Source organism: Scyliorhinus canicula, chromosome 1, assembly GCF_902713615.1.
Source record: "Scyliorhinus canicula chromosome 1, sScyCan1.1, whole genome shotgun sequence".
Classification (NCBI taxonomy): Eukaryota; Metazoa; Chordata; class Chondrichthyes; order Carcharhiniformes; family Scyliorhinidae; genus Scyliorhinus; species Scyliorhinus canicula.
Window position 1 is genome coordinate 287,278,075 of NC_052146.1, and position 13,560 is coordinate 287,291,634.

The 13,560-nt window shown below is 42.2% G+C and overlaps 1 protein-coding gene across 1 annotated transcript in view; it reads left to right on the forward strand.

Moving 5' to 3' along the window:
- birc6 (baculoviral IAP repeat containing 6) overlaps positions 1-13,560 on the forward strand; it is a 312,870-nt gene that overhangs the window by 141,854 nt on the left and 157,456 nt on the right. Inside the window, 7 exon segments of the mRNA XM_038814802.1 lie at positions 1,529-1,875; positions 5,436-5,655; positions 6,006-6,139; positions 7,001-7,138; positions 7,582-7,709; positions 8,399-8,530; positions 10,305-10,520. Coding sequence (XP_038670730.1) covers positions 1,529-1,875; positions 5,436-5,655; positions 6,006-6,139; positions 7,001-7,138; positions 7,582-7,709; positions 8,399-8,530; positions 10,305-10,520 — 1,315 coding nt within the window.

Sequence of the window (13,560 nt, forward strand, 5' to 3'; positions counted from 1 at the left end):
CAGTGAAAACAATCCTAGTTTATTCAACTCTCCTGATAGGCAACAACCTCGAGACCAACTAACACCCTAGTGAACTCTCTTTGCACTCACGCCAAAGCTTTCACGTCCTTCTGATAATGTGACCAGAACTGCATTCAACACTCCAAATACGGCCGAACCAAGGTTTGTTTTATATAGTTGTAATATGATTTCCCAACTCCTGTACTCAATGCCCCACCTGATGAAGGAAAGCATGCCATATGCCGCCTTGATTAGGGCCACTTTTCAGGAGCTGTGGACCTGCACGCTCAGACCCCTCTGTATGTTAATGTTCCTAAGGGTTCTGCCACTTACAGTATAATCCATACCTAGATTTGATCCCTGAAATCGTGTATGAAATCAAAATGTAGAAATTGCAGAATCTTAGTGTAGTTAGGGGATGGAATCCAATTGGCCCCAGTCTGCTGTTCTTTCCATAGGGTTGCAAACTCTCTCTACAAAAAGCACAAAATAGAAAAATGGTACTAAAATTGCAGCATTCTCAATAAACTGAAACAGTCTTTTTGAAGACTTGGCAATGGCTAAAATGTTCAAGACTAACACAACTTGAAGTCCATAATGGCTGTGAGAGGAAAATTCACCACTCATTATAGGAAAAATGCAACACAGGAATTCGATTAGCAATTAAATTTCTGCCGTGTGCATCCAAAGTTATTAAAGTTGCGCACAGACCTTTAAAGTACCCTGTGTTCAGCCATCTAAAACGCCAAGTCCATTGTGTGACGTGATGGCAGCGAGGATGCTGCAACTGATTCAGTAATTGGAATGGGAAAAGCAGATGGCCGTCTTTGATCACTATCCAGGGAGTTCTGTCAGATAATGAGTGGGTTGTTGGCTGATTGGATTGAGCTCTGTTGTTCATTCTAGCGTACATGTTTGATCATGTGAAGAGCGGCATATGGCGCAATGGATAACACTGGGACTGCGGCACTGAGGACCCGGGTTCGAATCCCGGCCCTGGGTCACTGTCCGTGTGGAGTTTGCACTCTCCCTGTGTCTGTGTGGGTTTCATCACCCCCACAATCCAAAGATGTGCAGGTTAGGTGGATCGGCCACACTAAGTTGCCCCTTAATTGAGGGGGAAAAAATAATCGGCTACTTCTAAATTTATTTAATTTTTAAATCTTTGAGCATGTGCACACCCCTGGGTACTGGAGGGTTGGCAGCATTTATGGAACCCTGCTCCGGGGGAATGAATGAAGGTTGAAGGGGAGAAAGTCAGCATTTAAAAAAATATCATCCCATTAAAATTGTTCACTGCACTACATTTGCAGCAGCTTTCTTGGTTAATGAGTCTGATTGAAAGTGGCTTCTTTCTGTGGCCTATGAGGAAGATGACATTAATGAAGGGAAACGAAAAGGAGACCAAAATTTGAACTAAAAGATATTTTTTTCTCGAACCATTATGGGACTTATAAAACTCAGATGTTTATGGATTTTGTTTGGTAATAAGTATAGTCTATTTATCAATTTTAATTTGCATTGACAGATATAACCTGGCTTGCCATAGGCTGGAAACTTTGTTGCAGAATATTGACCTTCCTCCATTGAACAGTGCTAATAATGCTCAGTACTTCTTGAGGAAGCCTGACAAAGCAGTTGAAGAGGATAGTAAAGTATTTTCAGCATATCAGGATTGCATTCAGTTGCAGCTTCAGCTAAACCTGGCCCATCACGCCGTGCAGCGCCTTAGAGTGGCCCTTGGATCCAGCAGGAAGACCCTGCCGGAAACATATGATTCAACAGAATTGATACAGAATTCTTCTACAGAGCAACTGCGCACAATTATCCGATATCTTCTGGACACACTACTGAGCCTATTACATTCATCCAGTGGTTGGTGTCTCTTTTTATTCTCTTTTTCGATGTGTTCTTGTACAATGTTCATAATAATAATCTTTATTATTATTATTGCCATGCATCACGTTAAAATAAATGACCAGCTGGGAGAATGCACATGGTTCTCCTGTTAGTCTGTAATTCAATGCCGTTCAATGCTTCGCAGAGGCTGAGAAGACAGAGGTAATGTGGGGGATTAGAGGGGTGCAAAGACACGATACACACCAGAGTTAGATGACAATTGATCATTTGTAATTTAGACCCAAGTGTGAATGGTTTGCCAATTCATCAAAACCGCTGTCTATTCCCCTTAGTCTTGCAAGTATTATTTCAGTTTTGTTGTGATTTTGTTGTGATTAATTAATGAATTTTGTTGTGAGACTGTTTGAATCTGCTAAATAAATATGTATGAGCTTTAAAAAGTTGGCACACAGGAGGTGATATGCTGATTGATGTTGATGTATGGTAATACTTGTAAGAGTAGTCTTTTTAAAATTGTTAGTGATTCAGATAGATGGGGCATTACCATCTGTATTAGTGTTTGGGTGAGTTCTGGAGTTTGTGGCATTAAAATTGCATTTATTAATCAGACCCAGCTTATAATTCAAACCATTTTAGAACTTTGCACCAGCACACAAACCGTGTATGCCACCAAATAGTTTTGTTAGTGGACATAATTTAATGGCATGGAACATGATTTCTATTTGCCATGAAAGGCCCCATTGGTGAAGATTTGTGGTTTTCTATCCTTATGCAGTGTGAAAGCAGTTGAGAAGTGCCCAGCTGTGACGTTGAATTTGGTTGACTATAGGGTTGGAGATTATACGTTAGTTTATAGGAGCTTTGATGCCAGTGAATTGGTTCAGGAAAGGTCAACTATATTTGGTGTCTCAGACAAAACTGTGCTGCTGGTGAATCGATAAGTGGAGAAGTAACATGACTTTGCCAAAAGGTCTATTCGTCAATTTTGCCATGTTCTTAACACTTCATTATTCAAAAACTGATAGTTTCCTATAATTTGGCAGTGTCAGAGAAAAGACAAATGAGTGAGTGTTTGGAACATTTGGCAGAGGTGTAAATCAGTGATTACATTTGAGATATACTTTCACTGAGCCACGAGGTGGGGTGGGGAATAAATTAAAAATCGTGATGGGAATGATTTGAAATGTATCACCTTTTTCCCCCATATCGAGTGAAGTTGATTTTTATTAAGAGACTTTCTGTAGAAATTCAAAATTTTGGGCTACTCCCATGTCATTAAATTTCCTTCTTAGTGGCTGGACATGTGGCTGGATTCCGCCTGGTTAAACTTGTTTTCTCATTGAACAATTTCTCCTTGTCTCATTCCCTTCAAATATAAAGCCTGGCTCTGGAAACCCGCATAAGCCCTAGTTTGCCTGTCTTTTGGTGGGATATGTGGAACCTTCCTTGTTCCAGACCTATTCGGGCCCCTTCCACAAACTTTTTACAGTACATCAATAACTGTAATAGTGCCACTTCCGGTTCTTGTCTGGAATTGAAAAGATAAGTTTTGCTTCCAATTTTCACCCTTTTCTCACCGTTACATGTTCTAACATCCAGCACTACAGTTCCTTAACTTTTCTGTCTCTATTGCTGATAATAGACTGTCTATAACTATTCATAACAATCTCACTGACTCCCACAGCTACTTTGACTACATTTCCTTGTACCCTCTTTTCAATTCACCGTTTTGCTCTCGTGCTCATATTTCTGTCCTTGGTGCAATGGTCCACTGAAGTCCAACTCAAGCTCGAAGAACAGCATCTTCTCTTCTAATTAGGCATGTTACAGCCTTCCTGACTCAGCACTTGAGTTCAGCAACTTCAGACCATGAATTCCTCCCCCACCCCGGTTTTGCTTTCAAAGCTGATCTTTATTCTGTTATTAACACCTAGAACATAGAACATAGAACAGTACAGCACAGAACAGGCCCTTCGGCCCTCAATGTTGTGCCGAGCCATGATCACCCCACTCAAACCCACGTATCCACCCTATACCCGTAACCCAACAACCCCCCCATTACCTTACTTTTATTAGGGCACTACGGGCAATTTAGCATGGCCAATCCACCTAACCCGCACATCTTTGGACTGTGGGAGGAAACCGGAGCACCCGGAGGAAACCCACGCACACAGGGGGAGGACGTGCAGACTCCACACAGACAGTGACCCAGCCGGGAATCGAACCTGGGACCCTGGAGCTGTGAAGCATTTATGCTAACCACCATGCTACCCTGCTACTCTTGATCAATGTTTTCCTTTATTACTACCAGCCTACTCCCTTTTGCCTTTTATTCCATGACTTCTTTGTTATTTAATCTTTCAATTTAATCTTTCTCCCTCAATACCAGCAAAACTAAAGAGCTTGTCATTGACTTCAGGAAGCAAAGTACTGTACACACCCCTGTCAGCATCAACGGGGCCGAGGTGGAGATGGTTAGCAGTTTCAAATTCCTTGGGGTGCACATCACCAAAAATCTGTCCTGGTCCACTCACGTCGACGCTATCACCAAGAAAGTGCAACAGCGCTTATACTTCCTCAGGAAACTAAGGAAATTCGGCATGTCCACATTAACCCTTACCAACTTTTACAATGCACCATTTAAAGCATCCTATCGGGCTGCATCACAGCCTGGCATGGCAACTGCTCGGCCCAGGACCACAAAGAACTTCAGAGTCGTGAATACCGCCCAGTCCATCTCACGAACCTGCCTCCCATCCATGGGCTCCATCTACACCTCCTGCTGACTGGGGAAAGCGGGCAGCATAATCAAGGATCCCTCTCACCCGGCTGACTCACTTTTCCAACTTCTTCCATCGGGCAGGAGATACAGAAGTCTGAGAACACGCACGAACAGACTCGAACAGTTTCTTCCCCACTGTCACCAGACTCCTAAATGACCCTCTTATTGACTGACCTCATCCGATGCCAATGCTTATGTAGTTACATTGTATAGCTTGTGTTGCCCTATTATGTATTTTCTTGAATTTTGTTTAATTCCCTTTTCTTTCCATGTACTGAATAATCTGTTGAGCTGCTTGCAGAAAAATACTTTTCACTGTACCTCGGTACATGTGACAATAAACAAATCCATCCATCCATCCCTACCCGTTGATCTAGCCCTGACCTCTTTGGTTCCACCTGGCTCCACCCACCCTTTTCCAGCAGCATAAAACCCATCACCGTTATACCTCTCTTCAGTTCCAAAGGAGAGTCATGTTTGACTTGAAACGTTAATTCTGTTTCTCTCTACACTGATGTTGGCAGACCTGCTAGGTTTTTCCAGCACTCTGTTTTTATTGCATTTTTAGTGGTATATCTGCCACAAAATACTGCAAGAATGTGAAAATACAAACAAAACAATTATTGGTGGCTCATGAGTTATTTCAAGTAACCTACTACTCCCTTCCCCACATATATGCTGCAATAGAAATTCCGATAATGTTGGTGCATATAATGGTAGGAATAAGATGTTGATGCGCTTTATCCAACTGTAGCGCTAATGGTACACTTGTGTGTTTTTAAAATACTTGCAGGCCACGCTGTGCCAGCAGTTCTTCAGAATACGTTCCATGCACAGGCCTGTGAAGAACTATTCAAACATCTGTGCATCAGTGGTACCCCAAAAATACGATTGCATGCTGGACTGCTGCTCGTGCAGCTTTGTGGTGGTGAGAGGTGGTGGGGACAGTTCTTGTCTAATGTCTTACAAGAACTTTATAACTCAGAACAACATCTCATCTTCCCACAAGACAGGTAGGTATGCTGTTTAGACATCATCATGAGTGGTGTGCATCACATGAAAATAAAAGTAACTGAAATAATCACTTAATTATGTAAAAGCTTAGATAAATTCAATATTTTTAAAGCAGTGTTTGTCAATAAAATGCAAGTTTTTTTTTTTTCTTTCTTGCATTTGTAATAGAGACAGCATTGTGACCTGGAGATGTGTCAAAATTCCTGTTCAAAAGAATTTGGGTTTCTTCAAAGCAAAGATCTAAAAATATTACTGCAGGCCAAACCAATAAATAATTTAGCTAACTTGTATATTTGCTACTTCCATGAGCTTATAATTTATACTTTTCATGACTGCCTCTTTGTTTCAGGGTTTTCATGTTACTTTCCTGCTTTGGTCAACGGTCGCTTAGTAACAGTGGGGTCTTAGAAGGCCTACTGAACCTTTTGGATAACCTACTGTCGTCTCTGCAACCACAGATGGGGACGTACAGACGTACAGAAGGTAAGCCTGTGCTACCCTTCACCTGAGGAAGGAGCTGCGTTCCGAAAGCTCGTGTTTGAATCAAACCTGTTGGACTTTAACCTGGTGTTGTAAGACTTCTTACTGTGCTCACCCCAGTCCAACGCCGGCATCTACACATACATTTGACTGTGAGCTGTACAATGATTCATAATATTGCAGTAGCCTGGAATGAAGTGTCTTTTTCTTTTTTTTTTTAATTTAGATTACCCAATTATTTTTTCCAATTAAGGGGCAATTTAGCGTGGCCAATCCACCTACTCTGCACATTTTTGGGTTGTGGGGGCGAAACCCACGCAGACACGGGGAGAATGTGCAAACTCCACACGGACAGTGACCCAGAGCCGGTATCGAACCTGGGACCTCAGCGCCGTGAGGCGGTTGTGCTAACCACTAGGCCACCGTGCTGCCCAAGTGTCTTTTTCAATATCAATTTATAACTACTATTTGCGTAAAATCCTTGTTAAACAATTTTTAGAAAAATTGTTGGAGGTGTAGGTAATGCTGAGAAAACCACATTTATTGCCCATCCCCAAGTTCCTTGGGAAGGCAGTGTTGGTAAGCTGCCTCCTTAAAACACTGCAGCCATTGTGTTGATGGTGCTAAGAAACAAATTCCAGAATTTTGACCCAGCGACAATTCCTCTGCTTTACAATTAAACATAGAGTATTATATAAATCCATTCCACGTGGTTAAAAATCCATTGCTGGTCTAACCTTTTAGTAAAAGTTGATCTTCGAACCAGAACATTTGATAAATATTTTGCTCTTAGGCTTTTCAGGAGCAAGACAATTTGGTGTCCTGCTGTGCCTAAATTATTTTCCTATATTTTTAATCCCTCAGGCGTGCTGGACATCCCAATGGTCAGTTGGGTTGTAATGCTCATATCTCGGCTGTTGGACTATGTTGCAAGTGTTGAAGATGAAGTAGCTTCAGCCAAAAAGCCATTAAATGGTAAAGACCGAGAGCGGATGCTGACAGGTATGCTTCATTACAACATTTCAATGGGTTTTATTTTCAGTTTCATTTGCTTATTTATGAATACGTTAGTGCATGCGGCACTAAACTATTTGAAAGTCAATTTATTTTCTTCCACTTCCTGGAATTCTCCTCAACCCTGCAAGTTGATAGCAAACGATGTGCATTGCATTTGCCAGAGATGTGAACAGTCAGTTAATTAAACTGTAACGTTTGGTTTGCCCCTGGACAACTCAAGTACTTATGGTAGTTAATGATAGGATAAAGCCGCTTTGTGCCCTTATGTGGTGCAGGGTAGTAGCGGTGTACAAATGCACTCTGCCAACAGGTCATATTAAATAATGTTAAGTAATCTATTTGGCCAAAGCTTATATGATTTGAATCTGAGGTAAACATTGCTTGGCTTAAGTGTGTAATAAAGGACTGGAGTTTCCTCTCTGCTCTAGGAAACCAATGGAGTTTCATCAATAATAATCTTCAGTCACAGTGTTCAGGCAAATCTACCAAAGGCAGCAGCAGTCTTGACCGGTTATATTCAAGAAAAATTCGAAAGCAACTCATACACCATAAGCAGGTATTAACTCATCTGTTGCTGTTTGTTTGAATTTTGTTTAGATTTTGCATTTGGCGTAGTAATCCAGTACTTTGGCAAACATTAAAGCTATTGTATTGAGTTTTTTTTTTTGGAAAATTGTGAAACACGAATTGCTTTGACACTACTTGCAGCATGAGACCAATATTTGGGTGATAGAAAGCTAGTGTGGTTTAGGAAGATGCTCATCTCAGCCAGTTTGTCTCTTTCAAGTTGGACAGTGAGATACAGTGTAATCCAGACTTGATTTCAATTGGGTTTCTCTGGTGTGCTGTGCTAAGTGTTGGGATATCGTTTTCCACCTGTCACTGCTCATGTGAGTTCCTGATTTTCACTGGATTGGTAAACAGATGCTGTACTCATTCCCAGGTTGAGACAGTCTGAAGGATAGTTATTACAGGCATCCTTATAGCTGTGTTAGGAGGTTGCATTTGCAGAAATCTTTGAGTAGATTGCCTGTAAGTACTCTCACTGGGTTTTAGTGTGTGTTACTGGGTTAAAATAAACTTCAGTGAGTAACCTCTGAGGGAAAGGAAGGGGAGAAAGATGAGAATACAGAGCCTCTTTAAAAAAAATGATCAGGGTGTTTAAGAACTTGCTCTGTAGTTTTAGATTGTGTTTTTGGGTGTGTGTACATATCAAACTGACTTTTGACTTAACCTTTTTTGCAGCAACTCAATTTGTTAAAAGCAAAACAAAAGGCATTAGTTGAGCAAATAGAGAAAGAGAAGATCCAGAGCAGCAAAGGATCTTCATATAAACTATTGGTAGAACAGGCAAAACTAAAGCAAGCTACGTCAAAGGTATGACGTCTGTTTTGTTCTATAGCTTAAGTGTTTTAAATGGTTGCTGTATTATTGGTCCTGCATGGGACAACTTTTTTTTTGCAGCAACAACTTTGTATTTATATAGCACAGAAAATTGTGCCTATGTGGTTCACAGACGCGTCATCCAAAAAATAGAAACTGAGCCAAAGAAAGAGATTAGGCAGAGTGAGCCAAAGCTTTGTCAAGCGGCTCTTTTAAGGAAACCTTTAAAGGCAGAGAGGGTTGTGGTAAGGTTAATTTTAAGGGAGGGCATTCCTGAGCCTGGGGCCTAATCTGCTCATGGCATGGCAGACAATCGTGAGTAAGATGATGCGCAAGGAGTCAAAGCGATAAAGGAATAGACAGCTCAAGGGGAGGGTGGGGCATTGGGCTTGAGAAATTAGATTGGGAGGTCTTGAGATCTGGAAAGGGAATTAAACACGATAAGAATTTTGCATTTTAGCTGCTGAGGGACTGTTGGCCAATGTAGGTCAGCTAGGCCACGGATGATGAGGTGAGTGGGAATTGTGAGAAATGAACAGTGACTGAGGATGAGAGGCAGGTCAGAACATTGCAATAATTGAGTTTGGAGGTGACTGTGGGAGATGGGCTGATGTAGGGTGAGTGGTGGATTAGTGAAGTGGTGAAGAGATTTTTGGGATTGAATTGGATCCCAAGGTTGCTAACCGTCTGACACGGTGTTTGGTAGGTGTATGGAGTCAGTCAGTTTGTGGTGCGGATTGAAGGTGATGGGTTTGGTCTTTGGCAGTGTTTTTATTGCAATTTATCCAAGATTAGATATCTGATGAGCATTCCAGAAGTGCAGGAAAGGTGGTAGATCGGTAAAGCTGGCTCGTGGCAGTGTGCCTTTTTGAAGCTAACCCATGTATTTTGGTAATTTTGCCATGTCGACATGTAGTGAGCAGGGGTTGGGGAGATGGAAGGGTCAATGATAGATCCTTGGGGTACTCTTTGACCTATTGGTGATAGGTGAGGTGGTGAATAGATAGGTGAGAGTGGAACCTAAGTAATTAGGTAGTCCACTGAGCTGCACAATGGAGAGGTATTGGAGAGCATGGTGTGATTGACTGTGTGAAAAGGCTGCAGTGAGGGGCAAGGATGGGTGAAACAGCAAAATCATAAAATGTCAATTGCAACTTTGGCTAGCACTACTTCAGTGCTGTAATTGAGGTGGAAATGTGACTGTGAAATTGAAACACACAGTTCCAGTGAAAATGAGCACTGAGTACTCAAAAAAAAAAGTAGGCAACAAGTATTCTTGGGGATCTTGGAAAGGATGGGGTGCTTGGTCGTTTACAACGGCAGAAGGTTCAAGCGTAGGTTTTTGAGGAGGTTTGTGATGGTGGTTTGATGGAAGGAAAAGGTACTTTCTAATTAAAATGTTGCTTTTCCTGTCGGCCAAGAAGAAAAGTTGGATTAACAGCAGTTTAATGGGAGTCGATCATGGATACAGGACCAGATAAGATCACATAGGAGTGAAAAATTAGAGAAAGTTTAACATGTGATTTAATTATTGCTTGAGCTTTGATTTGCCAATGTATGTACTGCTAACTAAAATGTTGCTCAGGATACATCAGACCTTCATTAGTTATGGAAATTGTATAGTTTTGTTTTTTATCCTTTCAGCCCACGGAAATTCAGATTTTCATTTTAGTCTTTCCGAACCGTAACTGCATGCATATAAATTCAGTTAGTGGGATTTAGTTGACAAAGTTAATAAAATTTTGTCTCCATTTCAATCCCACACTAGCACTTCAAAGACCTTATTCGCTTGCGCCGGACTGCAGAGTGGCCTCGCACTACTTTAGATTCAGAATCGTCCTCAACAAAAGATTCGCCAGAGGTGGAACCACTTCCGTTTACTTTATCCCATGATCGCTGCATTGCTGTGGTGCAGAAGCTTGCACTATTTCTTCTCTCCATGGATTTTACCTGTCATGCAGATCTGCTGCTCTTTGTCTGCAAGGTAAATGTATAAAGAAAATGACTAAAGAGTTGCTTCTGGAGCATAGTTGCATAATTGGTATTCAGATAACTTGTGCTTGGGTTCATGAGCTCTGTTGAACCTATACTTCACTTTACATCCCTCAAATGTAATTTTATAACTTTCACCTTTAGTGCATCAATCATAATTAGGATATAATGGAGTGTCATACTTTACAGCAGAAAATAAGGCTATTTGACTCCTTGCGCCAGCTCCCTGAAAGAGTTAACTTTTTAACCCCATTCCTCCTTAGTTTTTCTTTTTCAGGGCAGCACGGTGGCCTAGTGGTTAGCACAACCGCCTCACGGCGCTGAGGTCCCAGGTTCGATCCCGGCTCTGGGTCACTGCCCGTGTGGAGTTTGCACATTCTCCCCGTGTCTGCGTGGGTTTCGCCCCCACAACCCAAAAAATGTGCAGAGTAGGTGGATTGGCCACGCTAAATTGCCCCTTAATTGGAAAAAATAATTGGCTAATCTAAATTTAAAAAAAAAAAAAGTTTTTCTTTTTCAAATGTTTACCACTTCCTCCTAGTAACTTTCTCCATTTAAGCAAAAATATTCTCCTGAACTCTTCCAGGTTCTTTCCTGGTTTGAAGTTCATACCCTCTAGTTAGCATCTGACTGACCAGCGGAAATAGTTTAATCTCTATCAAAATCATAAATAATTCTCAGCATCTCGTCAAATCGCTCATGTTATTTTGTTCTGATAAAAGAAGCCCTACAATCTTTTCAAGAAAAAAAACTTTTAACTTGTGAGAACTTTTGCAGTGTAAAGTGGCAATCTGATATTTCACTGGTTAAATTTAAGGATATAGTTATTGATACTATAATTTGCAGTTGATGGACCAGTTTAGACTAGCTGGCATGCCAGTACTGGGTACTTGGATTTCAAAAAATTGAATGAACATGCCGAGCGTGTTTTTCTTTTTGGAGGTTGAGGAAAATGTTGGAGAAATACAAAGAACGGTTGGGAGTCCCGGTTGGATGATTGATCAAATAGAGTACAAAGAAACAAAGTCCACCTGGTGGCTTATTGAAGGCTTCCCTATGGGAGTGCAATATGTTTCCAGCGAAAGTGTCACCATATTTAATTTTCAAATAGTATTTTTTTTAAAATCTTCTGGTGATGGTTTTATCATGAACCTCTCTCAGTTAAACACTTTGAAGGCTGTAATCTCTGTCTGATTGATCAGACAGATGTATGGAAAGTAGGAAACCTACAGACTGTGGTCCTCCTTTCTTGAGCCCATAATCCTTTTTGTTCATACATACAGCCCAAAGTAGTACAATAACTGATGAACAGGAGGAAATTAATTGTTTTGTTGTTGCAACAAACGTTAAGTGGATGAAGGTGAAATTAGCATAAATAAAGTGACAAAGGTGTTCAAATTTTCCTAATATATATGCAGCACATTGAAGGACACCCGTCATCCAGGCAGTGTTTGATTGAGCTTCTCCATAACTGGATGGGTGAAGTTGTGCAGTTTTGTTTTTAATCTGTGAAGAAGGAAATATCCATAGGATCCCTACAGTGCAACTGGAGGCCATTCAGCCCATCAAGTCTGCACTGATCCTCAGAACGAGAACTCTACCAAGGCCTGTCCCCGCATACATGGTGAATCCATCTAAACCGCACAACTTTGTGGGAGGAAGCCAGAGCACCCAGCGGAAACCCACACAGGCACTGGGAGAACGTGCAAATTCCACACAGACAGTCACCCAAGGGCAGAATTGAACCCAGGTCCCTGGTGCTGTGAGACAGCAGTGTGAGTCGCTGTGCTGTTCTTGAAATATCAGGTCCCCCCCCCCCCCCCAATCCAAAGATGTGCAGGTTAGGTGGATTGGCCACATGAAATTGCCCCTTAATTAGAAAAATATAATTGGGTGCTCTAAATTTATATTAAAAGAAAGAGTTCTGTTCAGAAATGGTTACCTTTTTTAAATAAATATTTGTATTCTCCTTTTTCACATTTTCTTCAGAATTTACACCCCACCAACAAACAGTAAACGGTAACGCAGCCCCTCCACCCACCTCACTCCCGTTCACTGGTCGGCTGAAACCAGCCAGCGTGGAGGCCCAGCCCGGGTCACCTTCCCCCTTTCCTGGTCCCAGGAAAACCAAGAAATCCCCTTTAGCTCACATCCCCCACATACACACCCAAGCCCCAAAGAATCATCATTGCAATCTTCCCTTGTCCAAATATATACAGCGTCGACTCAGTAGTACATACACCAACACGCAGTGAAAAAAATAAAGTTGCACGAGGCTACATCGGTACACGACCATTTCTCAATTCTGCCACAGTCCTTCTGCCTTCGCAAACTCCTCCGCTGCTTCCGCTGTGCCAAAATAAAAGTCTTTGGATTTGTAGGTCACCCTCAACTTAGCTGGATATACTATGCCGCATTGCACCTTGCTGCTGTACAGTGCCGCCTTCACCCGGCTGAAGGCAGCCCGCCTCCTCGCCAACTCCACCGTATAGTCCTGGTATACGGTATTCCAGCTCCAGCCCACTGCACCACCTGCTTCTGCTTTGCCCAGCACAGGACTTTCTCCTTCACGCTATACCTACGGAAACACATAGTTACTACTCTTGGTGGCTCACTCGCCTTTGGTATAGGTCTCCACGACCGATGAGCCCGATCCAGTTCATATCGGGAGGGATCATTTCCCCCTCCCCCAATAGCTTCGCCAACATCATGGCAAAATACTCCGTCGGCCTCGGGCCTTCCACCCCTTCGGGCAGACCCACAATCCTCCGATTCTGTCGCCTGGATCTGTTTTCCAGGTCTTCCATTTTGGCTCATAGACCCTTGTTGGTCTCCATCACCCTCCACAACTCCTTCCCCATCAAGGTGAGTTGAACACTGCTACGATAATGCCTCTTCCACTTCCTTCAGTGTCTCGCGTTGCTCCCGCACCTCTGCCGCTGCGCTTGATACCGCTGCCCTTACCGGGGCAATCGCCTTCTCCACCAGCACTTTTAATATCACACCCATCTCCTCCTTCATCGCTTCCATGT